Source organism: Pseudovirgaria hyperparasitica (assembly GCF_010093815.1).
Source record: "Pseudovirgaria hyperparasitica strain CBS 121739 unplaced genomic scaffold EJ05scaffold_3, whole genome shotgun sequence".
Lineage (NCBI taxonomy): Eukaryota > Fungi > Ascomycota > Dothideomycetes > Acrospermales > Acrospermaceae > Pseudovirgaria > Pseudovirgaria hyperparasitica.
In genome coordinates, this window is record NW_022985551.1 from 1,932,386 (window position 1) to 1,955,018 (window position 22,633).

Here is a 22,633-nt window from a genome sequence, read left to right on the forward strand (position 1 = left end):
AATGTATTCACTTGCTCGGCCGACACTTCATGGGGCATGAGAGAGCCTCCTCACCGACTATGGATGTTGTCCGTCTCGGCCTTTCAGCCCTCTTTTGCGCCTCGCTGACAGAATGGAGAACTCCAGATCTGTCTTTTCTGAATCGGTACTGCTGACGTCTACCGGACCTGACTGCCATCACTTGACCTGGACGCATCGTATTGTAGCACTGCCATGTTGTTCTTCGTGTGTGTGTTTTTCACTCCATTAAATATGTCGCTGTCCCTGCTTGTTTGGCCCCCTCTCCAGCCCGTCGTTGTCTCTCCCTGACCTTGACTTCGGTTGCTGTCTTGCCTCCATTCAGGCACAATAGGTCGATAGCTTAGCCAAGGATGACGAGCCTATTCTCAATCTGCCTGTTCCTGTCTGCTTCTTGGGTGAGTGAGCTCGCTTCCGGTCCTGTCTATGCACGTCAACCTGACTGAGCCCCTGGCTGACATTTATCTCTTGGCGATATAGTTTGCTGCTCCCTCCAGTGCTAGATCCCTGCCGTGGGCAAGCAATGTACATCTTGCCGCACGCGACTTGACGCCTGCTTCGAAGCTCCCTGGTAACTGGACATATCAAGGATGCTATTCGTGTGTTTCTCTATCTATCCAGATTATGTGCTTTGTTGACGTGCTGATCCTCATCTTGCAGTGATAGCACGGGGTCCCGCACCCTGAGCAATGGCGGCTACAATAGCGGAAACCAAATGACCGGCGAGGTGTGTATCTCGTACTGTAGCCAGAACGGCTTCATCTATGCTGGAACAGAGTATGCCGGGGAGTGCTGTATGTTGATCTCGTCACACTTTTGTTGTATTAAAGGCGCCCCAATGCTGGATCATGGCTTTGTCGATCCATACTACAATCACTGACCATGTTGCTCCTCTGATTTAGACTGCGGAGCTCGTCTCTCGAGCACAGCGACCGAGAGTCCGGATTCGGACTGTAACATGGCCTGTAATGGTGATGCGGCGCAGGCATGTGGTGGTCCAGGCCGTCTTACAGTATATTGGAACGGACAGTCCCCTGCTGCGGATCCTATCGTCAATCCAGGTCCAGCTGGATGGAAGTCTTTGGGCTGTTATGAGTACGTGAAATTCAATCCTGCCATGATACACCCCCTATATCACACATCTCGATCAACCCCAGTCTCCAATTGCTTGGCACTATTGTACATACTAACAAAAGGGGCAGAGATGGCGGTTCCCGCACGCTCTCCCAGGGCGTTGCCGTACAGGGAGATTTGACCGTCGCCAAGTGTACGGCTGCGTGCAAGGCGGGCAAATACAAGTATGCTGGGGTCGAATACTCGTACGAATGCTGTGAGTCGGTCCAAACGACCTAGACCGTCCCGGAAGCCGTCTAATGTCTGCTAGATTGCGGTAACACAATCGACAACGGCCATGGCCCCAAGTCTGATGGCTGTACGATGACATGCAAGGGGAACAGTACCGAGTTTTGTGGTGGTGCGAACCGCATCAACCTGTACGGACCGCCAGACGCCGTTCAGTCGTCTGCACCAAATTCTCAACCTTCCCCGACTGTTGATCCGGGCACCGCCGTTGATCGGCCAAACACTGATGCTCCAGTACCTGCTCAGACCACACCGTCTGAGGTTGATGTAGCCACCACGCCTACTGGTGCTGTTGCCACGGCGGCACCGAGAGAGACTGGCTCGGCTAACCAGCTGCCGCAAGGCTGGACCTATGCAGGCTGCTATGTAGATGGCCAATATGGCCGTATTCTGGTGCATGGACCGCCCGATAGCGACTCTTTGACCATCAATGGGTGTGTGTCGACATGCGTGCAGATGGGATACTCTGTTGCAGGGATGGAATACTCCAGGCAGTGCTTCTGTGACAACTACATCCGTAATGGCGCGCTCAACACTACGGACTCGGACTGTAGCATGGCTTGTTCCGGGGCTGCTGACCAGAAGTGCGGTGGACCGGACAGAGTGAGTGTGTATGGTCAAGCGCCGGTGAAGATCATTCAGCGGCCCGAACAGCAGACGGATAACTTGCCTGGTAACTTCAAGTATATTGGCTGTCGCACGTGGGTTACCCTGGGGCGTTTCCACGACGATACTTTGATATACTAATTCATGACAGGGACGACTCTGGTGGTACAAGGACATTACCGTACAAAGCTGTCTACGCAAACACCAACAATGCCACCACATGCCTGACCTCATGCATGACGTTCGGCTACAACGCGGGCGGCATGGAGTACGGCGAGGAGTGCTACTGCGGCGACCCAGACATGGTCCCGGCGGGAACCACCTTTGTCGATGATTCCGAGTGCAACACTCCTTGTCCCGGGAATCCGGAAGCGTTCTGCGGCGCCGGAAATCGCATGTCCTACTACGAATATCAGGGCGATCAGCTCCAGGTCTGGAACTACCCCTCTGGCAATGATGCTGGAAGGTACGAGTTTCTCATCTACGCGCCGACTGTTGCCCTCATCACCACTTTGGGGGTCAATGGGAAGGTTACTTTCCAGGAGAAGTTCGGTACTCAGTACAATGGCACTGGCTCATACGAGTTTGACCCCTTTTACGAGGACAATTACGATGCGGCCTGGCGCGAGATGATTGGTCTTCGGACGGACATTTTCTGCGCAGCCGGTCTCGTTCTTCCGGATAGAGCTGGTCGACAAGTCACCTTTGGCGGCTGGGCAGGCACGTCGACCATGGGCATCCGCCTCTACTGGCCAGATGGTGCGCCTGGCGAGCAGAGTGTCAACGACTGGGAGGAAAACGCCGACGAGCTTCAACTACAGAACGGTCGCTGGTACCCCAGTGCCATGCAAATGGCCAACGGCTCCATCCTCATCGTCGGTGGCGAGACAGGCTCCAACGGACCTGCTGTCCCTACCATCGAAATCGTGCCTCGCGTCGGCCCTGTACTTACCATGGACTGGCTACAGCGAACCGACCCCCTGAACCTCTACCCCTTCCTCGTCGTCCTCCCAGGCGGCGGCATCTTCGTCGGCTACTACAACGAAGCCCGCATCCTCGACGAAAACACCATGGCCACCATCAAAACCCTCCCCAACATCCCCGGCGCCGTCAACAACCCCCTCGGCGGCCGCACATATCCGCTCGAAGGCACCCTCATGATCTTCCCCCAGCACGCTCCCTACACCGACCCCCTCGAAGTCCTCATCTGCGGCGGCTCAACCCCCGGCTACCCAGTCCCACTCGACAACTGCGTCTCCACCCAGCCCGAAGCCGCAAACCCGCAATGGACTATCGAGCGCATGCCCAGCAAGCGCGTCCTCTCCTGCATGACCGCCCTGCCGGACGGCACTTTCCTCATCCTCAACGGCGCACACTTCGGCGTCGCGGGCTTCGGCCTTGCCTCCGACCCGAACTTCAACGCCCTGCTCTACGACCCCCGGAAACCCGTCAATCAACGTATCAGTGTCATGGCAAATACCACCATCCCCCGCCTCTACCACAGCGAAGCCCTCCTCCTCCCCGACGGCCGCGTCCTCGTTTCAGGCTCCAACCCAGACGATGGACCCGACGCAGTCTCGACAAACGAATACCGCGTCGAGGTCTTCCTCCCACCGTACCTGCTCTCCGGCCTCCCCCGCCCCACCTTCACCCTCCCCTCCTCACTCTCCCCATCATCCTCCACAGCAGCAGTAAACACAACCGCTATCCCCTACGCCTCCACATTCACACTCACCCTCACATCCGCACTCTCCTCCCCGCTCTCCAGCCTCCGCATCTCCCTCCTCGGCACTACTAGTAATACTCACGGCAATACGTTTGGCCAACGCACGTTTTTCCCCGAGTTTAGCTGTCGGGGAAACACGTGTACGGTTACGGCGCCGCCGGATGCGCATGTTTGTCCGCCCGGGTGGTTTATGGTGTTTGTGCTTGATGGGCAGGTGCCGAGTGTGGGGCAGTTTGTGAGGATTGGCGGGGATGTTGGGGGGCTGGGAGACTGGCCGCGAGTGGAGGGGTTTGTGGTGCCTGGGGTTTGATTTCGGAACGAAGGAGGGAGGGGATAGTGGGGGGGTGGAGGGGGAGAGGGTGGTTTGAAGTGCTTGTTAGGTATACGAGTGATGTTCTTCGTTGAGAGGGTGGGGGGATATATGTATAGCCGTGATATGAGTCTATGATTTTTTTGTGCTTCTACTACCTCCTTCGTACTTCCCTGCTTCTGCCACGTCCTCTCTGGCCCTTGACAACTATGCTTATGAACACGCCCTGCCTGACGTGCATGTGGCTGTATATATTGCTCTAGCCCCAGCTAGAGAAGATGTAGATGGTATAACTCGTCAATAAAGATCAGGCCTATCTACATATCCATCTAGACGTTATCCACAAGACACTCCCTACAACAACTTCGACACCCCGCCCGGCGCCCACTCCTCATACCGCCTCCTCATATCCGCCGTAATCATCCTCGGCACATCCCCCAACGCCTTCTCAAAATGCCTCATCCCCACCCTCGGCATCTCCCCCTTCTCCCCACCCTCCCACTCCGCCGCCGCCTCCTCCGCCGCAACATCGCAGATCCGCACTACTTCCGCGCCGGAACATCCCTCTGTGCGCTCCGCCAGCACATCGACGTCGACGTCCTGCTCAAGCTCTCTGCGACGGTTGCGCAAGGTGAAGATCTCGCGGCGGGCGGGGGTGGTCGGGGGCCCGACGTATAGAATCGTGTCTATGCGGCCAGGGCGCAGGAGGGCGGGGTCGAGGGCCTCGGGGGCGTTAGTAGCTGCGATGACGAGGACGTTGCTGAGGGTTTCGATGCCGTCCATTTCGTTGAGGAGGGTGGTGACGACGTTGAGGCCTGGAGTGTGTATGTTGTTGTTGCGGGAGGAGGCGGCGATGGCGTCGATTTCGTCGAAGAAGATGACGCTGGGGGAGGCGGCGCGGGCGCGGGTGAAGAGGGCGCGGATGGCGCGTTCGGATTCGCCGACGTACATGTTTAGGAGCTCGGCGCCTTTGACGGCGAGGAAGTTGAGGCCTGCTGAGGAGGCGACGGCTTGGGCGGTGAGGGTCTTGGAGCAGCCTGGGGGACCGTAGAGGAGGATGCCTTTTTGCGGGGTGAGGGAGAGGTGTTTGATTAGGGCTGGATACTGTGTTTCGGGGTGGGTTTGTTAGTTTTCGGTTTGGGGGTGGGGAGGAAAAAAGGGGGGAGGAGGATTTGTTTACGTACTTTGTAGGGACGCACGGTGACTTTGTACATTGCTTCTTTGACGGCTTCGGCGCCGCCGATGTCTTCCCAGCGGACTTTGGGGGTTTCGAGGAATACTTCTTTCATGGCGCTGGGGCGCACTTCGTGGAGTGCTGAGGTGAAGTCTTGTTCGGTTAAGATGTCGGTCGAGATGTGTGCTGGGGGTTGGTCGGTGTCTGGGATGGGCTCGGAAGGGGGTGCGGCGTCGACTCGCTCTTCGGCCTTCTCGAGTGCGACTATGCATAGTTCGACGAGGTCTCGGCCTACGTATCCGTGGGTGCGTTCGCCGATGCGCTCGCAGAGCGGGTCTTGTTTAGTGGTGTCGAGGATCGATTTGAGGATACTGCCACGCGCCCTGGCATCAGGAACTGGTATCTCGATGACTTTGCTGAACGTGTCGTAGGACCTCAGGGACTTGTCGACGGCCTGGAGACTGCGCGCAGCTGCCACTACAAGCGTCCGCTCTCCCTTCAAAGCACGTAACCGAGACGCCAGACTGTCAAGCAAATCTCTTCGAGCAGACTCTGCGTCTCCAAAGACGGTTTCCCAGTGATCTATGGTGACGAGACTTGGTTGGACCTGCTCAGCTTTTGCGAATATCTCTTTCAGCTTGGCATGTGCATCCTTTGCGGTCGTGCCTAGAGTTGCCGGGCTGATCTCGAAGACGTGCGGTCCGAAGGCTGCTGCGAGGCCTTGGATGGTCATGGTCTTGCCTGTTCCCTCAGGGCCATGAAGGAGGATACCGGCGCCGCGTCGGCATTTTGGTGGCCTCGTCCAGTTTGTCTTCGTCTTATTGTCATCTATCATGCGAGAAATGGACTTTGTCAAGATGTCCAATTGCTGCTCAAGACCACCAATGGTTGCAAAGTCAGGCTTGGGCGCAGCTTTCAATACTATTTGCGGACATTCCTCTACGAGCGAATTGACATCACCAGGCGTGTCTAGAACGATCTTCGTTCTGTGGTCGACTTTGTATAAAGTACTAGACGTGGCTGCTGGCTCAATAGCATGTATCTGCAACTGACGCTTCCTAGACTTGATCTTCGACACCACATCGATTGTGTATGGAGAGCACGCACTCGAAGCAGCAACTGACAGCGTCAGTCATGGAGAAGCCAAAAGATCTACGCATCTATACATACACAACAAAATATGGATACAGAACAACGCCTGTTCAAGGTCCGCAAAATCCTCTAGCAAAGACCCACGTTCGCTGATATCTGTAGACCTAAGGTACACCGTGTCTGCATGTATCCTACCATCAGCGCCCTTTTCTATGCTGACCTTTTCCTGGAAAGAGAGGCCGTAAAAGTTCTTGAAGGATTCTGTGACCTTCGCTATAGGCTTTGCATTATTTGCATTGGGGCTTTTATACAGCCAAGCAAATCCGTATACTGGCTTTCCACTGGCGTCTTTCAGTATGCATAGCTCGCCATTCTTCAAGCCGCACTGCGTCAGGCTTGAGCTAGTGAGATATATTCGAAAAGCTGCTTCCAGCGAGTTCGAGTCGCTGCCTCCTTCGTAGGGTCTGACTGTGAAGTCAGGCATTCTGCGACGTGTGCTGTCCTGCTATGGTGCACTATTTGATTCCCAAGAAGAGAAAGTATAAAATTGCAATTGGAAATTATTAGCAAAATCATGATATGTGTCACCGCTCCGTATAAATAGGAGCTCGGTTTATGATTACGTAATTAATATTCCCTTAGGCTTCCGTGATGCGGTGACTCCAGTCCTTCTGGATATAATTGCCCGACACCTCTACATGAAGCGCTCACTGTGCCTGCCGCCCGACTTTCTGATACCCGCCTTTGCGACTCCATCTCAAAATTTATTCGCGAGATGCTCGCACAACGTTGCCCACCGACGATATGCCTCTGATGGCAAATCCAATTCTTACCCGGTGAAACCCGACACAGCGAGCCAAACGCCTCTAAGGATCTCTCGAAGCACATCACTTAAAGGTTCAGGCTTCTCAGCAAAATGGCCGAGAGATACCAGTGGAAATGTTCCAATCAGGTTCTTTCCTGCTCTACCTGGTGCAAGACAAGCACGAGCTTCACCTGCACATTTCAGAAGAATAAAACTTGAATCGGCGCGAGACAGTGATCTCAAACAGCCCGAGCGCAGTACTGAAATCGCAAGATCAGGTAAAGCGAACTCCAAGACGAATTCTTTATTGAACGAGCTGTTTCCAGAGGTAGCGCAAAACAAGCCGGACGCCGATGATACACTTCGGAATTCAACGACAGCATATGCGCCCCCTCGAAGGGCACCTGAAATCACCTTTGACAAAGGGATCCACAATGATGAAAAGTCAAAGTCAACTTCGCTCCTGGATGAGCTATTCCCAAAAACAAGACTCAGTAAAATGAGAGACCTGAAAACACTTGGCCACATTCCGGTCCCTCGACTTCATATTTCAACTGCGCGTGCTGGCGAGACTCGTAGTCCTGACCCGTCGATATCTGCCGAGGACAAGTATGCTCCCGGTGGGCAAAGTCGCAAGGAGGACATACGTGCACAATACGAGTTCAATCGACAGGAATTCTCGGTTTTGATGCTGAAGGGTGCCTCTCGAAACCTGAGCGAGGATGACTTTAGAAGAATTATTCCTCGAGGTAAGCACATTGCTGAGTGGCCAATTGGATCCGACATTCAAAGAGGTAAGTCTTGTAATTGCTTCAACAGCTTGAATAAGCGTGCTCATGTATATCCCAGTCATTCCATTGCGCAATACATGGTCATTAGAGCGGACTGGGTCGTATTGCATCGTTTTTGCGAACAAAAGGGCTGCCATGGAGTACAGTGCACACGCGCACAAAGCAGCAAGGCTAAGTTCTATGGCAGCGCCGACTTCGCTCTTGGGAGCAATTCCAGCTGCGCCCGGATGCGAAGAGGATGGCATTGATTTGTATGCTTTGAGGCAATCCTTCACTCTAGCGCCCGACGGAAACGACTTCTCGCTCGAATATCTGGAACGTCCGTACCTTGGCCACATGTACCATTTGTTAGCCAACGGCGGTTACTGCCCAATAGTCGAACACAATGCAGCAGCTCCATCCTCATCGTCTAAACTAGACAGTCCGCCGCCTAAGACAAAAGTCCTGCTGACCGCACATGGAGGATCTACCATGGCAAAAAGAAGCCTTATCGCTGCGATTAGAGCCGACGGAAAAGAGCGCGGAGAGCTTTGGAATCTCAAACATTGGCTTTATGGCATACAGAGGTTGCAAGACGTGCTATACACAGCTGCAAGGAACGGCTATATGCGCTGTGATGAAGTCTCCCTGGAACAACTAGAGGAGCAAACATACAATCGATGGATACTGGACTTTGAGGATCCTGTGAGTGCGAGACAATTTGTACAGACATGGCATGGCAGACAGCTGAGCCCTCCGGAGCATCATGATAAGAATTACATGCATCCCGACCTTGTCGTGACTGAAGTTCTCTGGTAGGGTTTGTAGAGTATGTACACTACAAATAGACTTGGCTTCTTCATTTGGCGATCGCATATCTACACACCAGAAGCTAGACTGAAGAATGCGCGTTGAGCATCCCAGAGGGTAATGACGTACTTCAGCGAAGCGCTTGAGGTTACTCGGCTGGAAATGGTATCCTGATTCAATGACGGCCTGCTTTTCCCGGAGTTCAAAGGTGCTACTACCAGGGCATTTACAAAGCTGCATTCTATGCATCCATCTGCCAGGCATATTCCAATTCTTGTCTGTTGACCTTCTTGTTCTTTGCCGCAAAATATTCCTTTTCAAAACCATTACTCCTATCGACGCCATCCCACCGATATCCAGGTCGAATCCCGTATCGATTAGGTGCTGCAGCACCCTTGTACAACGGCTTACCCGTAACGCTTCGGCCCTCTTTCTTCTTAACCAGAAAGCCTGCCGCCGGATCGTTCCACCGATCCTTGTCTTTCATCTTATCGTTCAATTCCTCGTCATCAGCATATCTCGATAATGTCATATACTTTGCATCCTTGAGCTGTTGTTTCCGTGCCGCCTGTTCAGCGAGCTGAACATCTCCTTTCGCCATTCGTACCTCCGCGACTTTCTTCCGCTCCTCTTCCTCTGCCTTCTTACGCGCCTCCGCACGCTTCATTGCCACATTTATAATTCGCCCCGATGCGTCACGATATATTGTTTCATGCTCCTTGCCTGACCGTGCAGCACTTGCCGCACCATACGCCTCTCGTTCTTCCCGCTCTTTGATTTTGATGGCGGCTTCGACCTGCGCGGCTGTCTGTAGACCGGCGAAGGCACCAGACTCCATCTTCATAATGTTTTCTGAATCTTCGACCGTCGGCGCTTCATCTTCAGCACCTGCGCGGACCGAGTTTTCGGCCGCGGCAGATGCAATGATGGCGTCTGCGGCAGCTTGCTCGGCATTGGATGGCGCTGCACTCCCGACAGTTTTCCAGCCGGACTTCTTGAGCTTGCGGCGTTCTATGCTCTGGCCAGATACTACGGCAACATCAGCATTATACTGGCTGGTAGACCTATGAGACCTACTTGTTGTCGGTCCATCGTCATCTTCTTCGTTTTGCTTGCCATTCCGCCAACTGTTGTCCTCATCCTCTATGATGAGTCCTTCTGTGGGAGCGGCGGTACCCTTGCGCTTCCTCTTCTTGCTCTTCTTTTCCGATCTATCATCCGCATTCAGATAGTTCTTTGCGAGATAGTCTGCGAGCGACATCTTGTGTTGACTGGAAGTGTTGTAGTGTTTTGACTAACCTTGAGCCCGACTTGTGACGTTTAAGTTGCGGATATGGGCGATGCGCGACTGGCTAAGGAGCAGGCATTTTCGCGCTCCAACTTTCTTGTGACTCCAACATCAATTTCACTTTACCCCTCCTCGATTGTCGACCCAGAAGTACGCCGTTCACAAACTCGACACACGTCTCAGATATGCCTCCAAAGAAGCCTACTGCCGCAACTCAACCCTCTTCAAAGCCAGACATGGACAATCTCCTCTCCTATACGATCCGCACTCAAACTCTCCTCACACAGCTGTTGACCTCTGTGACGAATCCCCCGACGTCCATTCCTACTCTTCCTCCAGATCAGCGTGTCCTGAATCCTCTCACTATTCTCCGCGACTCAGGGAAGCTCCTTCACGCTCACACCACCAAGCTGTCCCTCATGATCATGAACAAACCGTTCGGCGCAAAGTCAATGACGGCCGAACTGAAGGCATGCGTGGAAAAGTGCATTATGGGCATGATGGGTGCAGTGGACATATTGTCTTGCTCATGGCATCCGATTTCCCCAAACTCCGATAATCCGGGTAGTGCAGACGTCAGCGATCAGAGCATCTGGGGAGATATGATGATTAGGGAAGCACGCACCCGGGTCGCGCGCGTAATCAGAGAGATGTTGGTCATGGTACAAGAGCTACGTACGCTCACCGAGACAGAAGCTGGGATCTTAGACTCTCCTAGCTCGGACGCAGTCTCTCAACGCGACAACTTATCCTCAACTGGCGTTGTATGGGAAGCATGCGACTCGCTCGTCGCATTAGAGAAGCTTAGTCTGCCCGGTCTCGCCGTAATGAAAGCAACTCAATATCACCAAACACTGAAAGATGCTTTGGCAGAGCTGAAAGAGTGGGCGGAAGAAGTCGACGGGGACGAGGCCGACTTCTCCGATGAAGGATTTTCAGACGAAGACGATGAGCTAGACGCTATATTCGGCGCATCAAAGAGATTACCCAAAAACGATACTGCCCTACGTGAGCAGGTAGAACGCACAAACAAAAAGTTATCTTCAATCGCTGTGTTATACCAAGCTTTAATCAAGCGTCGACTGAAACCATTCATATTCACATTTCCACCAAGTGCAGCGACAGAGCATACCTTGTTACGTCGCACAAAACGATTAAACCAGATCATAGATGAGCTGAAGAGTATCCCCGACGAAGTCGATGAATTGGCTGGGGCTCTGTATGAGCTGGACGGCGGGTCTGCAGAGGCAAGGCTGAAAAACTGTATCGATATGGCGTCGGAAGCTGCTGCTCTTGCGAAGCTAAATTGGGACGGACAGGAGGACGAGTTTACTGTATGGAGTGGAAAATGGAAAGGCAGTGTAGAGTCATGATGGCAGAATATTGCGCACTCCAGCGACCATTTTCTGACCTATGAGTCTCATCTGTCACATAGAAAATGGAGGCACAGGGACGCTTGACAATGCGTTGTCGCCGGGTTAACAACTCTCATACGGCCACTGCTTGTCAACCGCATACGTGCAGAGAGCCACGCTCTTATGAGACTCTGTCTACGACTGCGCGACCTCCGCACCCGTTCAAAGCTTTAGGAAACCCCTGTCGAAAATGGTCAGGCCTCTAGCCAAGGTGCAGCAGATCTCCGCTTGGGCGCATAAAGCAGATTCCGCGCTGGTAGATATATCAAGCTGATACAGTAAATAATTCAAGTCAGTGTGAAGGCGAGTCAAAAATGTTATGTTCAATCGAAGAAATAGGGGAGCAGTATATTCCCGATCTAACTATATACTACCTAGTATCCATGACAGATCCTCCTCAAGCAACAGGGGTCGGCGCCCGCACTATGTATGACGTGGGCGTGGATTGCGCCAAGGGCGTCCGACAGCTCGCTGGATTCTTGCTTCAGCGCACATGCAGCATTCTCTCTTCAAATTCCTGGATATCCCTATATGGACGAGCTCCATACCCTTTGATCTCTATAACCTATATTCCTTAGAGTTGGCTCAGCATGACCTCATCACCTAAGAACTCTGGTCCCCAAACAAACCTGGATGTTGACTATGTAATCAGCTACAGATTCGCAGACAGTGGTTGGCACACTCGTGATCTGAAGCTTCAAGGCATATTCTAACTTCTGTAGACAAAGCCACAGCTGCGGCAAAGTTTGAGAAGCTCTGTCATAGCCTATCATCTGCGGGTCTCGCTACGGAGGTACGCAACGGCGAAAACCATTCGCTCCTCCTGTTCGTGAAGGTCGCTTCCGAAGAGCATCTCTACGGCGAGGTATACCGATCGAGGTAAGATCTTTATCCCGTTGGAGTTGGCCTGCGCTCACCCATATTAGGGTACATGATTGGATCCATGGCGTAAGAGCCGCGGCGCCACCAAAAGACACTCGAACAGCACTTGAATCCGAACCTCTCTCGGAAGCCGAGCGCCTGAGGATTATATATCAGCTCATCACAAATCCAGAAGATGAGGGGGGCGCGGGCATTACGCCTAAAGAGGGAGAATGGAAAGAAGTGGAGAGCATCTTCGCCCTTCACGACCACTCGTATAACAAGGACTGGATCAAACAGTGGAGCAGAGTCTGGTATCTGAAGACGGAGGATTTAGATGAGATACGAAACCGTCTCGGTGAAAAGGTGAGCGTTATTTCTGATATCAGTGAAATCTTTGACTAATCTCTCCAGATTGCCTTTTACTTTGCATTCACGCAGTCCTATTTTGCGTTCCTCGTATTTCCCGCAATCTTCGGCGCATCAGCGTGGCTACTCCTCGGAAACTTTTCCCCCTTGTATGCGATTGTGAACGGCATATGGTGCATAGTTTTTACAGAGTGGTGGAAGCACCAAGAGAGCGACCTCGCAGTCCGCTGGGGTGTCCGCAATGTCTCCAAGATTGATGTCAAAAGGAAGGATTTCGAGCACGAAAGGGAAATCAAAGATCCGGTCACTGGGGAGACAATTAGGATCTTCTCTGGCACGAAACGTTTGCAGAGGCAACTATTGCAGTTGCCATTTGCTCTGGGTGCTGCAGCATTACTCGGGACCCTGATCGCCACGTGCTTTGGCATCGAGGTTTTCATTTCAGAAGTCTACAATGGGCCGTTCAAGACTGTTTTGGTACGTCTCTTGACTTCTCGGTCGATTCCATACAGCTTACATGCAGCAGGTTTTCCTACCGACTGGTATATTGACAATCGTTATGCCCATTTTGACTGGCCTCTTGACGGACTTTGCGACTCGTCTCACCGCATTCGAAAACTATGAGACCCATAGTGCCTACGAGGCTGCTCTTACCAGAAAGATATTCATTATCAACTTCATTACCTCGTACCTGCCGATCTTCCTAACAGCTTTTGTCTACGTTCCCTTCGGCAGCATCATTGTCCCATATCTTGATGTTTTCAGTCTTACTGTCAAGCCATTCGCAGAGAATGAAAAGCAACTCACCTCACCAAAGGTTGGATTTGCGATCAATCCTGATCGATTGAAGAAGCAGGTCATATACTTCACTGTGACCGCTCAGGTAGTCAACATGGCAATGGAGGTCATTGTGCCATACCTTAAGAGACAGGGCTTCATGAAATACAAGGAGATTCAGAGCAAGCGGGCTGGAAACAATGGAACCCTTGACGTCGCTGCGAATGATCCACCAGAAGAACACCAGTTTCTGAAAAGAGTCCGCAACGAGGCAACTCTATCTATATACGACGTAACAAGTGACCTCAGAGAGATGGTTGTCCAAGTGAGTATTATTATTCTGTGTGGAATCCGCCGACTAACAAGGTACAGTTTGGATACCTCTCGCTATTCAGTGTGGTCTGGCCTGTCACCGCGGTTTCTTTCCTCGTGAATAATTGGTTCGAACTCCGAGCCGATGCTATCAAGATCTGCGTCGAGATGCAACGGCCGGTCCCATGGCGCTCAGACACAATCGGCCCGTGGCTAGACAGCCTTGAGTTCCTCGCATGGGTCGGAAGTATGTCTACAGCCGCACTTGTCTTTCTGTTCAGCGACGACGAAGCAGGCCCGCATGGTACTCCGTACGGCATCAAAGTCTGGGGCCTCCTGCTCGCCGTGTTCTTTTCCGAGCACATCTTTCTCACGGTCAGATGGGGAGTTCGCGTGGCAATCAGCAAACTCGAATCCCCTGGTCTTCAAAAGGAGCGACGGGAACGGTTCATGGTACGAAAGCAGTATTTCAATGAGAGCTTGGGGCAGCTCAGCAAGTCTCCAGCGATGGGTGAGAGTTACACGGAAATATCCCGCCAATCTCTCGAAGATGATGCTAGGGACGCAAGCCTGAGTGCCAGCAGTCCAGAATCGAGATTCTGGAGTAGGCAGAAAGGGTGGCAAGAGAGTGCCAAGGCTGGTACAGGACTGATGGAGAAGTACGCTGCTGGAAACGAAACGAAGAAAAGCCAGTGAGACTGGTTACAGACACAGTTAGGCACATTTCCATAGGCAACGACACCGCATGACAAGGTGATGAGCGGCTCGTTCGGTCCTTAGTACATTACATATAGCTTAGTTTCTGTCTGGGTACGGAACTATTCGACATCACTACTAAACAAAGACTTTCCTCTCCTAACGTCAAAATATCGCAAGTATATTAGGCGGACTTGCCACACCACCAGGAACCTACACATATTAGCCTAGCCTCCTCCATGGCTGCACCCCACCCCTCGTACCACTCACATTGCAAACCTCACTCGTCACAAAAGAACTCATACCTCCCAACCTTCTTCCAATGCGCCCCCAGCCTCTCCAAATCAAACAGCTCACCAATCGGGCACCCCCCCACCCACCAAGCAAGACCTCATACAGATGCCAATCCCGCTACGTCAGCCAACACTCAAAACTCGGGCTGAATCGCCCGCAACAGCCGAGAAGTTACTCCCATATCCATATCCACTCCAGCACGGCCTCGGACTGCTCCACGCCCGCCCAGCATGGTGCGGTAGGCTTTTCGCCATCGTCGTCAGCGTCTCCCCGCGGGTGGTGCTGTTGTACGCGGCCATGTAGCCGGAGCGAATGATAATGATGAGGATGTCGCCGTGTTTGATGACGGTGCGCTGTGCTTCGGCGACGGCTTTGAGGTGCGTTAGGGGATCGTTGGCGTCGTGGAAAAGGCGTCGTGGGGGAGGGAGTTTGCGCGAGGCGCTGGGTGTGGTAGTTGAGGAGGATGGTGTGGCTGACGATGCTGGATTCGGACCATGCTGTGTGTGTGGATCAACTGGGTTCTGTATGGTACGGGGACGAGGGGGCTTTTCCGGGGACTTACCTCCGATTCCGAGATGGGAACTTCCGGGTTTGTGGATGTCCTCTAGCGTCGCGCCGTTGTAGAATCTGCGTTCTTGCTGGTAGCCGAAGTGGCGGGGTCCGTCCCCTAGTGATTGATTTGCTTGAGTGAAAGTGGTATGGGGGAAGGAGAGGCACGTGGTTTATACAGAGGACAAGGCAGGCAAGGATGGGAGGGAGTCATGTTTCATGTTCCATGTTTCATGTACATACATTGGCTGGAGGACTGGGTGTTTAGTGTCCAGACATCGTCGTTTACGCAGCGCGGAGGCTTGGAGTAGAGGTTTTGGTGGAAGGCTTGGCGGGCGAAGAAGGGGGTTTCGGCTTGGGCGTCGAGGGGCCAGTTGAGGGAGATGCTGTTTGAGAGTTTGGGGTGTGAGTGCGTGGAGATGTCGGGTTTGAATGTGGGAATGGTGTGCTTTATTCGTCGATGCTCAAGGGACTCAGGATGTGCCTACCGAACCCCGGTCTTGATCTCTTTGGCAGCCTCAAGCACGACCTCGTCCGTCAGGCGATTGAGGGTGCCGAGCTGGTCGTCTTTGCCATATCTGGGAATGTGAGCTTGGGTGATGTGCGGGCGTTGGTTGAACGGGTGGGTGTTTACAAGCCCCATGCTGAGTGGAATGGGTCGTCTTTGTTTAGTGGTAGGTCGGAGAAGCGTGGTATTTTGGTTGGGGCCATTCTGACAATTGGTCTTCAAAGTGAGTAGAGTGATGCTTGATGTAGTGGAAATGCTGTTGCTATGTATGTAGATGATTCAGTAGTTCGGTACAGGTATGGATTGATATGCGGGGTCTCGGCTCTTAAGAAGACTACTGTCAGCATTGCTGGAATCCCCTGTGCAGATGTCGGAACCAAGAATTGCACACAAGCGGGATGATGTGTATGGGCACAGTTTACATGTATCCGTATCAAGACATGCCTAGCAGCGATTCAGACATCCATAGTTCAGGTCTCCAGACCAGGCCCAGTCGAAGCTGTGACCTGGACTGACCAGCAGAAGCACCTGTAATGTTCAAAACAATCAGCCCTGATGCGACTTCAGTATGCCACATCTGTATATATCGAGACAAATGTACAACAGCACTGAGCACTCACTCCAAGATAACGCCCTGCACGGAGCCACCTCGGCTGAACCCCGAACCCTGCCAAGCCTCACAACAACCTAACCTACCTATGAATGACCTCCGCAAACCTCAAAAAAGGATCCATCCATCCGTTCAATTCCATTCTTCCATCGCGCAACACCCACGCGCATCCCATCACACCACCACACCAAAACCCCTCCCTCCACACAACCTCAACCTACATCTCCAAAGAAAGTCACACAACCCCATCAAGCTCACACGAGCTACCTACACCCTCCATCCAAACCACAATGGTACGCAACTACACCCCCAAGAACCACCGCCTCACAAACCCCCCAACTAACCACCCCTCCCCCCCTAGGCCCACCGCATAATATTCCAAGTCCTCACCACCGGAACCCGCATCTTCGGCCGCGCAGTAACAGAAGCATGGACCCAAGCCTCCGCCTCGCAAAAATACGCCGCCCAAGCCGCAAAGACCGGCCAGCCCAACTCCTTCGCCACATCCTCCTCCGGCCTCACCCTCGACGAAGCATGCAAGATCCTGAATGTCGCGCCGCCGAAAGCAGGTGCGGAAGCTGCTACTGCAAACCTGGAGGCAGTCGGGGAGCGGTTCAAGAAGCTGTTTGATCTGAATGATCCGAAGAAGGGCGGGAGCTTCTATTTGCAGAGTAAGATTTTGAGGGCGAGGGAGAGGATTGAGGCGGAGGTTGGGAATGCGAGGGGTGTGGCGGAGAGGGAGGCGGAGGTTAAGGGGGGTTGGAGGCCGAGGGTTTATAAGTGAGGGGGTGTTTTTGGGGGGGTTTTGGGGGATGGGGGATGGGGGATGTGTGACAAAAGCGGGTATGGAGGGACGGGATGTAGGAATAAAGCAATGACGGAGGAGGAGGAGGAGGAGGAGGAGGAGGAGGAGGAGATGGGACAGAGTCTTGAACGTAGTCAAGGGGGGCATCATCCAGCACGGCGTTTCTTTCTTTCTTTCTGGGGGCATGCATGCATGAATGGCGAATCCATTTTCTGCGTTCAACCGGGGCGATGATGTAGAAGTCGAGATACACGCACACAGCAGTATCAAGATATCATCTCGATCCCCTGGGCAGGGGGAGCGCGGGCTTTTCGCTCTCAGGTCCGATATCCGGGCTGGAGGGGACTCTTGCTCTCCACTCCTTTGATATGTACATATTATATACAAATACATACACACGCATACACGCATACACACATACACACACGCGTACACGCGTACACGCATACACGCATACACGCATACACGCATACACACATACACACACGCATACACACATACACACGCGTACACACGCATACACACACAGACACACATACAATTGGATTTGAACCATGACTTTGTTATCTCTCTCTCTCTCTATCTCTCTCTCTATCTCTCTCTCTCTATCTCTCTCTCTCTCTCTCTCTCTCTCTATCTCTCTCTCTCTATCTCTCTCTCTCTCTCTCTCTCTCTCTCTATCTATCTTTACCAGAGCGCTGTTGCCCCTTTTAGTTATGAGGGGAGCGGCGAAAGAAATGAAGTTATATCAATACACAGCGACGCTGAAGCACTATTGGCCAGGTCTATATGCAAAACGAACTGAGTTGGGTAGTACTGATAGTATGCTATATCGAGTTTCGAGCTCATGTCATGCCCATGCCCTCCCCTCCTCTCTCCTATATCAACGCACACCCTCCCACCCCCTACCCCCTACCCTACCCCCTACCCTACCCCTCAGGAACAGCCGGCAGCGGCTTCTCCAAATCACATGCCCGCACCCTCATACTCGTCCTGACACTGCCCCTCAGCCCCCGACTCTCCCTTAGTCCCCGATTCTCCCTCAGCCCCCGACTCACCCGCCGCCCATCACCGGTCAATCTAGCAGAATGACGAGCACCCGCACGGATATCCCCCTTCCTAGAAACCTCGGCCCTGCACACCCCGCCATCCCGCACGGGCGCGCAGGGCATGGGTATAGCGATGCCGGAGGTGAGTTTGTGCGGGTGTAGGGGGGAGCCTATCTTTGGTTTTGGGGGTGGGGTTGGTTTTGGGGTTTGGGGTGGGTTTGAGGTGTAGTTGGGTGAGGACATAGGGATAGGAGTGAAAAGGGATGGGGTTTTGGCAAAGGGAATTAAAGGGGTGGAAGTGCTGGAAACGGGGAATCTGATGGCGAAAAACCGGACCCACGCGGCGAGCATTTTGGCGCGGAAGACGAGGGCGAAGACTTGGATGCCGCAGATCTGCGCGTTGATAGTCAGTCAATCAGCCAGCCAGCTAACAATACACAGTTCGCAACAAACGACGTGTAAAAAAAGCAAGGGCACGCAACAAAACCCACCGAAGCCAAAATGAACGCGCCCAGGATGACCCCACGCGGGACGGTAAGATGCGCCGCATCCGCCAGACACCTCTCCCTGCTACCTACGTTCTCGACCAGACACTTGCTCCAGCGCGCCGTGGCCTGGCGTTCGGCGCTGTCATCGCCGAGAGAGACGCTTTTGCCGAGTTTGCGGTCCTGCGACCAGAAGACGACGGTGAAGAAGATGGCTTGGGTGACGACGGCGATGCTGGTGAGCATGTTGCGCCATTGCATGGTGAGGTAGTGCTTGAGGAGCATGGGGGAGATGTGTTTGGTTGGGGAGGTGCCGTCGCCGCCGCCGTAGGCGGGGAGGGCATGTAGTTGTTGGTGTTGCGGGGAGGTGAGAGGGGTGTGCGTGCTGGTGTCTTCGATGAAGGATTTGGTGTCGTGATGTCGTGACGGCGGCGGAAGAGGATGTGGATGCGGATGCGGAAACCTCCCCGCGGAAGTATCCCCACGATTCCATCCCGACAACGCACACAACCGCGTCCAAAACGCAGCGAGCACGACCAACACCGGTCTCCGCTCACGCATATGCCGCCGATTCATGTTCTTGAACTTGCGCAGTCTGCGCACAATGACCACCGTCGTGGCGCAGAAACACGCCAGCGAGCCGCCCGAGAACGCGAGAAGCCAGGACCACAGCGTGGCAATGCTGTGTTCGTGGTTGGGTAGACAGGTCTGGCCGATGCGGTAGCTGGCGCCTGTCACGGTTAGGGTGACGGTCAGGAGCGTGCCGGGCACGAGGATGCCGAGGAGGATGCCGGTGACGCGTAGAATGGGGCTGTCGTCGACGGATTTGCTCTGTTTCGTGAAGAGGATGAGCAGGTTGAGCATTTTGAGGAAGACTGCATGCAGTACGGTCTTAGATTTGTGTCGATGGACTTGGTTGGGGGCAGTACTCACCCCAGAATGTCGCTCCGAGAGCGCCGGCGCCTAGGAGGCTGGCGGTCCAGGCACAGGACATGTCGTCCTGGAGGCGATTCGGAGTTATGCTATCATAGCACAAATCCGGGTCTGATCCCAGCGGTATCAAGAATGCTAGCTGCAACCTCGTCAGCGTAAAGACCATCGAACTAGGACTCATGGTATGCACAGAGATCAGAAGTATGGGGACCAACAACCCAATGTGCGTGTATCGCTTGTGCTTGACAGCGGCGCCTCTCATGCTCGCGGGCGAGATCGCATAACTGGACGGCGGCAAGACAAGTATCGTGGTGATCAGAAACACACACAGCACCGTCGAGATGACGGCGAGGTAATTGCCAATCTTCAGGTCCTCGATCCAATCTGTGCGTGTTCAGCTAGGCCTGGCTTTCTGCAGTAGGAAAAAACATGGAAAACGCACCAGTCGGATAGATCCACTGCTGTATCGGGCATGGCAAACAGCACTGTATGCTTGAGTCTTGTGGTGACGCGCCGCAGTATCGACCCTCGATGTCTATCCACGGTCAGTATACCATTACTAGTAGAGTAGGCAAGGCGACAAGATACATCCACCAGTGCCGTCCACGCTGTCACTGCGAAGAAACGGCTGTGGACAAGCATTCGAAGAGTTTGTGAGAGACCTAAGATCCATGTCACGCAGACACTCAAGGCCGGAGAAGTGCTACAACAGACAAACTAGACCGTGCTGCCGCTCTCGCACCTTGAAAGCAGAGTCGAGATGGATGATGGAAAGGAGAACCGAGTGAAGCAATAGAGGACGTAGGACGAGCTAGGGTCAAATCGACCACCGACATCACTATACTCGAGCACACTAGAACAGTCTTATCAGCGTAGAGAACGTGCGCAATGTACAAGGGTCCGGATATGATTTGACGTCAAGCTGTTTGCAGTAGTTATGATGTCTGGCATATGGAATGTGCCAAGAGTCCCTTGTTTGGAAACGTAGAACGCTCAAGGATAGAAAAGAATGTGAAGGAGTAAGTAGCACGACCATGCAGTGATGGCCAAGTCGGCACTGAAACATGAAGAGAAGATCTTTGGTTCGCCTGAGACTTGGGTATTATGCATCGATCTGCGATGATGTCATGAGATAATGTTGGATTGAATCAAATTGGAAGCTACTGCCCCATGGCCAGGCCAGACCGCACAACGCCGTAAACGATTTGCTCCCGCAAGCAGTGGAACGCACACACCCGAATCCGTCGCATACATATACTCCTAGCCTGGAAATAGAACCACAAGATGGAAAGAGAAAGTCCGGATCAGATAGTCATCAGACCGGCACACCGGAGAATCCAATCCGTAGTGTGGCTCGAGCTCCGTGTTGTGATTCTGTGCCCCAGCCTTGCTTCCATTCGAGCTCCACTCGTTTCGTGTCTTCGAACGCCTCTCGACATTCTGCGGGCAGATCCTCGAGTATGCTGTCTGGAATGCTGGCAAGGCCATTCGTGCCAACGTCGTAAAAGTCGCCCTCTGGTCCTGGTATGCCAAGATTGGAGATAGCTGGTGATTGCGAGTAGGCATCTGTGACGAGAAAGTTGCGTGAAACAACAGGTGGCACGGACGAGAACATACTACTCGCATTCGTGGTCACGGGATCGGTCGAGTCTACTAAGTGTGTCGTTTCGGTTGCACCATTAGCCAAGAGAAGTCCCTCTCGTACAGCCGGACGTTCAGTGTCCTCTGCTGAAATCTCTTCCCACTTTGCATGTGTTGGCTGTGTTGCTCTGGGGAAGTGCATCATGTTTGTATGTGGATCGTAGATTCCGCTCATATTTGCGTGGCGATCGGCCACAAGCTTCGAGTTAAATCGACTGCGAGTGGTAAGTTACACGTAGAAGAAGATGCTGAATTGTATGACTTCACCTTGATGATCTTGCGTGCTCAAACATCCAGTTCGCAGATGTGATGTTAACTTTACGTTTGCCGACCACGGGTTTGCCATTCTGAAGCGGAACACTGGGTGCGCCGGTATGGTAGACCGCACTGGCACCATGCCAGGCCACGTACTGGTTTTTGTTGTATGGCTCACCCGGTGCTGGAAGTCGGTCATTCGGCTCCGCGATCTCCCCCTCTACATCTCCCCGCTCTCTCGCGGCCGACGCATAGTAGTCATCGATAACCTTCTTGCCGCCAATGACGATCTTGGCACCGAATTCTCGAAAGACGGAACGAGCAGTCACCACACCAATGGAACGGCCCTTGTATGAATGTGGAATGAGATCTCTTGCGATCAGATCCATTTTCTCGTGGTCGTCGATTATGATCTTGTACAGCTGCATGTGCTTGGTGAAGAAGAGATAGCTGTCTCGAAAGCCAATGCATCGTGCCGGCTCTGTCGACAACATGTAAAGACGGTCACCTCTTCCAGTAATTGTAAAGACTCGCACGCGATAATCTCTTCCACCTTGCAAGTTGCCCATCTTGTCAACCTTCTCTTCACCCTCCGGATCCTCAGGCAGCGCAACTTCATCGCCCACCACGTCCATCATGTTGCCTTCTTTGTCGATGGCTACCCGTGTGCTCTGCGAAGCTCCACCCCGAGAACCCCGTCCGCGTGGACCCATGGACGGACGTCCTCGACGACGTTTTTGCGGCGTACCGCCTTCCGAGTTCGCATCAACCTCCGAGGTATTCCAGTCTGGAGGGCGATTCTTAGGCGGCCTACCAAGGCGCTTCTTCCGTGGAAATTGCTGAATGACTGGCGGCGAGGCAGCATCTGAAGCAGCGGGTTGGGCATCGGAATCTTGCGCGTCGCCCTCGTCTTCTAAGGGTGTCTGCACACGCGACTCATCTACATCAACCATCTCTTGATCCGACTCCTGTTCAACTGGAGTAGGAGTTCCTTGAGTAATAATCAGCGACACAGGGTCTAGAAGCTACGACCTGACTTACGAGCTGCGGCGCGCCTGGACCCACGTCCGCGACGTGCCATTGTGAAGTTACGCAAAGATGGGTGCGGAGGAA

General features: G+C 53.3%; 10 protein-coding genes across 10 annotated transcripts; 5 read left to right on the plus strand and 5 right to left on the minus strand.

Moving 5' to 3' along the window:
• The first annotated feature begins 180 nt into the window (after window positions 1-180).
• EJ05DRAFT_461958 (WSC-domain-containing protein) lies at window positions 181-4,036 on the plus strand. Its single transcript, XM_033742667.1, has 7 exons — window positions 181-416; window positions 499-617; window positions 679-812; window positions 921-1,113; window positions 1,221-1,348; window positions 1,403-2,081; window positions 2,138-4,036. Exons 1-7 carry the CDS (start codon window positions 372-374, stop codon window positions 4,020-4,022), a joined length of 3,183 nt encoding a protein of 1,060 aa, XP_033603788.1. The 5' UTR covers window positions 181-371; the 3' UTR covers window positions 4,023-4,036.
• A 69-nt stretch (window positions 4,037-4,105) lies between these two features.
• EJ05DRAFT_530833 (AAA-domain-containing protein) lies at window positions 4,106-6,836 on the minus strand. Its single transcript, XM_033748989.1, has 3 exons — window positions 6,367-6,836; window positions 5,207-6,315; window positions 4,106-5,126 (listed from the first exon to the last, which is right to left on the minus strand). The coding sequence occupies exons 1-3, from the start codon at window positions 6,770-6,772 to the stop codon at window positions 4,377-4,379; spliced, it is 2,265 nt and encodes a 754-aa protein (XP_033603789.1). The 5' UTR covers window positions 6,773-6,836; the 3' UTR covers window positions 4,106-4,376.
• A 150-nt stretch (window positions 6,837-6,986) lies between these two features.
• Window positions 6,987-8,682, plus strand: EJ05DRAFT_497891 (uncharacterized protein; the record flags this gene model as incomplete). Its single annotated transcript, XM_033746604.1, has 2 exons — window positions 6,987-7,887; window positions 7,943-8,682. The coding sequence occupies 2 exons, from the start codon at window positions 6,987-6,989 to the stop codon at window positions 8,680-8,682; spliced, it is 1,641 nt and encodes a 546-aa protein (XP_033603790.1).
• Window positions 8,642-9,967, minus strand: EJ05DRAFT_536132 (uncharacterized protein). Its single transcript, XM_033749289.1, has 2 exons — window positions 9,751-9,967; window positions 8,642-9,702 (listed from the first exon to the last, which is right to left on the minus strand). Exons 1-2 carry the CDS (start codon window positions 9,932-9,934, stop codon window positions 8,915-8,917), a joined length of 972 nt encoding a protein of 323 aa, XP_033603791.1. The 5' UTR covers window positions 9,935-9,967; the 3' UTR covers window positions 8,642-8,914.
• A 127-nt stretch (window positions 9,968-10,094) lies between these two features.
• On the plus strand, window positions 10,095-11,697 carry EJ05DRAFT_473860 (uncharacterized protein). Its single transcript, XM_033743486.1, has one exon. It carries the CDS (start codon window positions 10,147-10,149, stop codon window positions 11,332-11,334), a length of 1,188 nt encoding a protein of 395 aa, XP_033603792.1. The 5' UTR covers window positions 10,095-10,146; the 3' UTR covers window positions 11,335-11,697.
• Window positions 11,698-11,818: 121 nt separating this feature from the next.
• EJ05DRAFT_449604 (DUF590-domain-containing protein) lies at window positions 11,819-14,549 on the plus strand. The gene is made up of 6 exons (XM_033742339.1): window positions 11,819-12,048; window positions 12,099-12,255; window positions 12,303-12,603; window positions 12,652-13,083; window positions 13,133-13,708; window positions 13,756-14,549. The coding sequence occupies exons 1-6, from the start codon at window positions 11,967-11,969 to the stop codon at window positions 14,389-14,391; spliced, it is 2,184 nt and encodes a 727-aa protein (XP_033603793.1). The 5' UTR covers window positions 11,819-11,966; the 3' UTR covers window positions 14,392-14,549.
• EJ05DRAFT_260139 (uncharacterized protein) lies at window positions 14,538-16,333 on the minus strand. The gene is made up of 7 exons (XM_033740253.1): window positions 16,165-16,333; window positions 15,869-16,066; window positions 15,723-15,812; window positions 15,478-15,620; window positions 15,248-15,352; window positions 14,655-15,182; window positions 14,538-14,604 (listed from the first exon to the last, which is right to left on the minus strand). The coding sequence occupies exons 2-6, from the start codon at window positions 15,943-15,945 to the stop codon at window positions 14,857-14,859; spliced, it is 741 nt and encodes a 246-aa protein (XP_033603794.1). The 5' UTR covers window positions 15,946-16,066; window positions 16,165-16,333; the 3' UTR covers window positions 14,538-14,604; window positions 14,655-14,856.
• Window positions 16,334-16,458: 125 nt separating this feature from the next.
• EJ05DRAFT_461967 (protein transporter) lies at window positions 16,459-17,143 on the plus strand. Its single transcript, XM_033742668.1, has 2 exons — window positions 16,459-16,645; window positions 16,714-17,143. Exons 1-2 carry the CDS (start codon window positions 16,643-16,645, stop codon window positions 17,134-17,136), a joined length of 426 nt encoding a protein of 141 aa, XP_033603795.1. The 5' UTR covers window positions 16,459-16,642; the 3' UTR covers window positions 17,137-17,143.
• Window positions 17,144-18,431: 1,288 nt separating this feature from the next.
• Window positions 18,432-20,181, minus strand: EJ05DRAFT_260326 (uncharacterized protein). The gene is made up of 3 exons (XM_033740256.1): window positions 19,815-20,181; window positions 19,625-19,763; window positions 18,432-19,566 (listed from the first exon to the last, which is right to left on the minus strand). Exons 1-3 carry the CDS (start codon window positions 19,884-19,886, stop codon window positions 18,614-18,616), a joined length of 1,164 nt encoding a protein of 387 aa, XP_033603796.1. The 5' UTR covers window positions 19,887-20,181; the 3' UTR covers window positions 18,432-18,613.
• A 758-nt stretch (window positions 20,182-20,939) lies between these two features.
• EJ05DRAFT_497898 (nuclear localization protein) lies at window positions 20,940-22,601 on the minus strand (the record flags this gene model as incomplete). Its single annotated transcript, XM_033746605.1, has 3 exons — window positions 20,940-21,480; window positions 21,533-22,511; window positions 22,562-22,601. 3 exons carry the CDS (start codon window positions 22,599-22,601, stop codon window positions 20,940-20,942), a joined length of 1,560 nt encoding a protein of 519 aa, XP_033603797.1.
• Between the last annotated feature and the right edge of the window lie 32 nt (window positions 22,602-22,633).

Excerpts from the sequence above, each read along its gene's own strand:
- EJ05DRAFT_260326 (XM_033740256.1), bottom strand. The coding sequence starts at position 19,886 with ATGAGAGGCGCCGCTGTCAAGCACAAGCGATACACGCACATTGGGTTG. Across the intron at positions 19,764-19,814 it reads TCCCCATACTTCTGATCTCT|CTAGCATTCTTGATACCGCT; the intron begins GTGCATACCATG and ends ACGAGGTTGCAG. Across the intron at positions 19,567-19,624 it reads TCTCGGAGCGACATTCTGGG|TCTTCCTCAAAATGCTCAAC; the intron begins GTGAGTACTGCC and ends TACTGCATGCAG.
- EJ05DRAFT_536132 (XM_033749289.1), bottom strand. The coding sequence starts at position 9,934 with ATGTCGCTCGCAGACTATCTCGCAAAGAACTATCTGAATGCGGATGAT. Across the intron at positions 9,703-9,750 it reads TGACGATGGACCGACAACAA|TATCTGGCCAGAGCATAGAA; the intron begins GTAGGTCTCATA and ends ATGTTGCCGTAG.
- EJ05DRAFT_449604 (XM_033742339.1), top strand. The coding sequence starts at position 11,967 with ATGACCTCATCACCTAAGAACTCTGGTCCCCAAACAAACCTGGATGTT. Across the intron at positions 13,084-13,132 it reads GGCCGTTCAAGACTGTTTTG|GTTTTCCTACCGACTGGTAT; the intron begins GTACGTCTCTTG and ends TACATGCAGCAG. Across the intron at positions 13,709-13,755 it reads TCAGAGAGATGGTTGTCCAA|TTTGGATACCTCTCGCTATT; the intron begins GTGAGTATTATT and ends AACAAGGTACAG.
- EJ05DRAFT_530833 (XM_033748989.1), bottom strand. The coding sequence starts at position 6,772 with ATGCCTGACTTCACAGTCAGACCCTACGAAGGAGGCAGCGACTCGAAC. Across the intron at positions 6,316-6,366 it reads CTGTATCCATATTTTGTTGT|TTGCTGCTTCGAGTGCGTGC; the intron begins GTATGTATAGAT and ends TGACGCTGTCAG. Across the intron at positions 5,127-5,206 it reads TCACCGTGCGTCCCTACAAA|TATCCAGCCCTAATCAAACA; the intron begins GTACGTAAACAA and ends CCCGAAACACAG.
- EJ05DRAFT_473860 (XM_033743486.1), top strand. The coding sequence starts at position 10,147 with ATGCCTCCAAAGAAGCCTACTGCCGCAACTCAACCCTCTTCAAAGCCA.
- EJ05DRAFT_461958 (XM_033742667.1), top strand. The coding sequence starts at position 372 with ATGACGAGCCTATTCTCAATCTGCCTGTTCCTGTCTGCTTCTTGG. Across the intron at positions 813-920 it reads AGAGTATGCCGGGGAGTGCT|ACTGCGGAGCTCGTCTCTCG; the intron begins GTATGTTGATCT and ends CCTCTGATTTAG. Across the intron at positions 2,082-2,137 it reads AAGTATATTGGCTGTCGCAC|GGACGACTCTGGTGGTACAA; the intron begins GTGGGTTACCCT and ends AATTCATGACAG.
- EJ05DRAFT_260139 (XM_033740253.1), bottom strand. The coding sequence starts at position 15,945 with ATGGCCCCAACCAAAATACCACGCTTCTCCGACCTACCACTAAACAAA. Across the intron at positions 15,813-15,868 it reads TTCCACTCAGCATGGGGCTT|ATATGGCAAAGACGACCAGC; the intron begins GTAAACACCCAC and ends TCACATTCCCAG. Across the intron at positions 15,353-15,477 it reads CACCCAGTCCTCCAGCCAAT|GGGACGGACCCCGCCACTTC; the intron begins GTATGTACATGA and ends ATCAATCACTAG.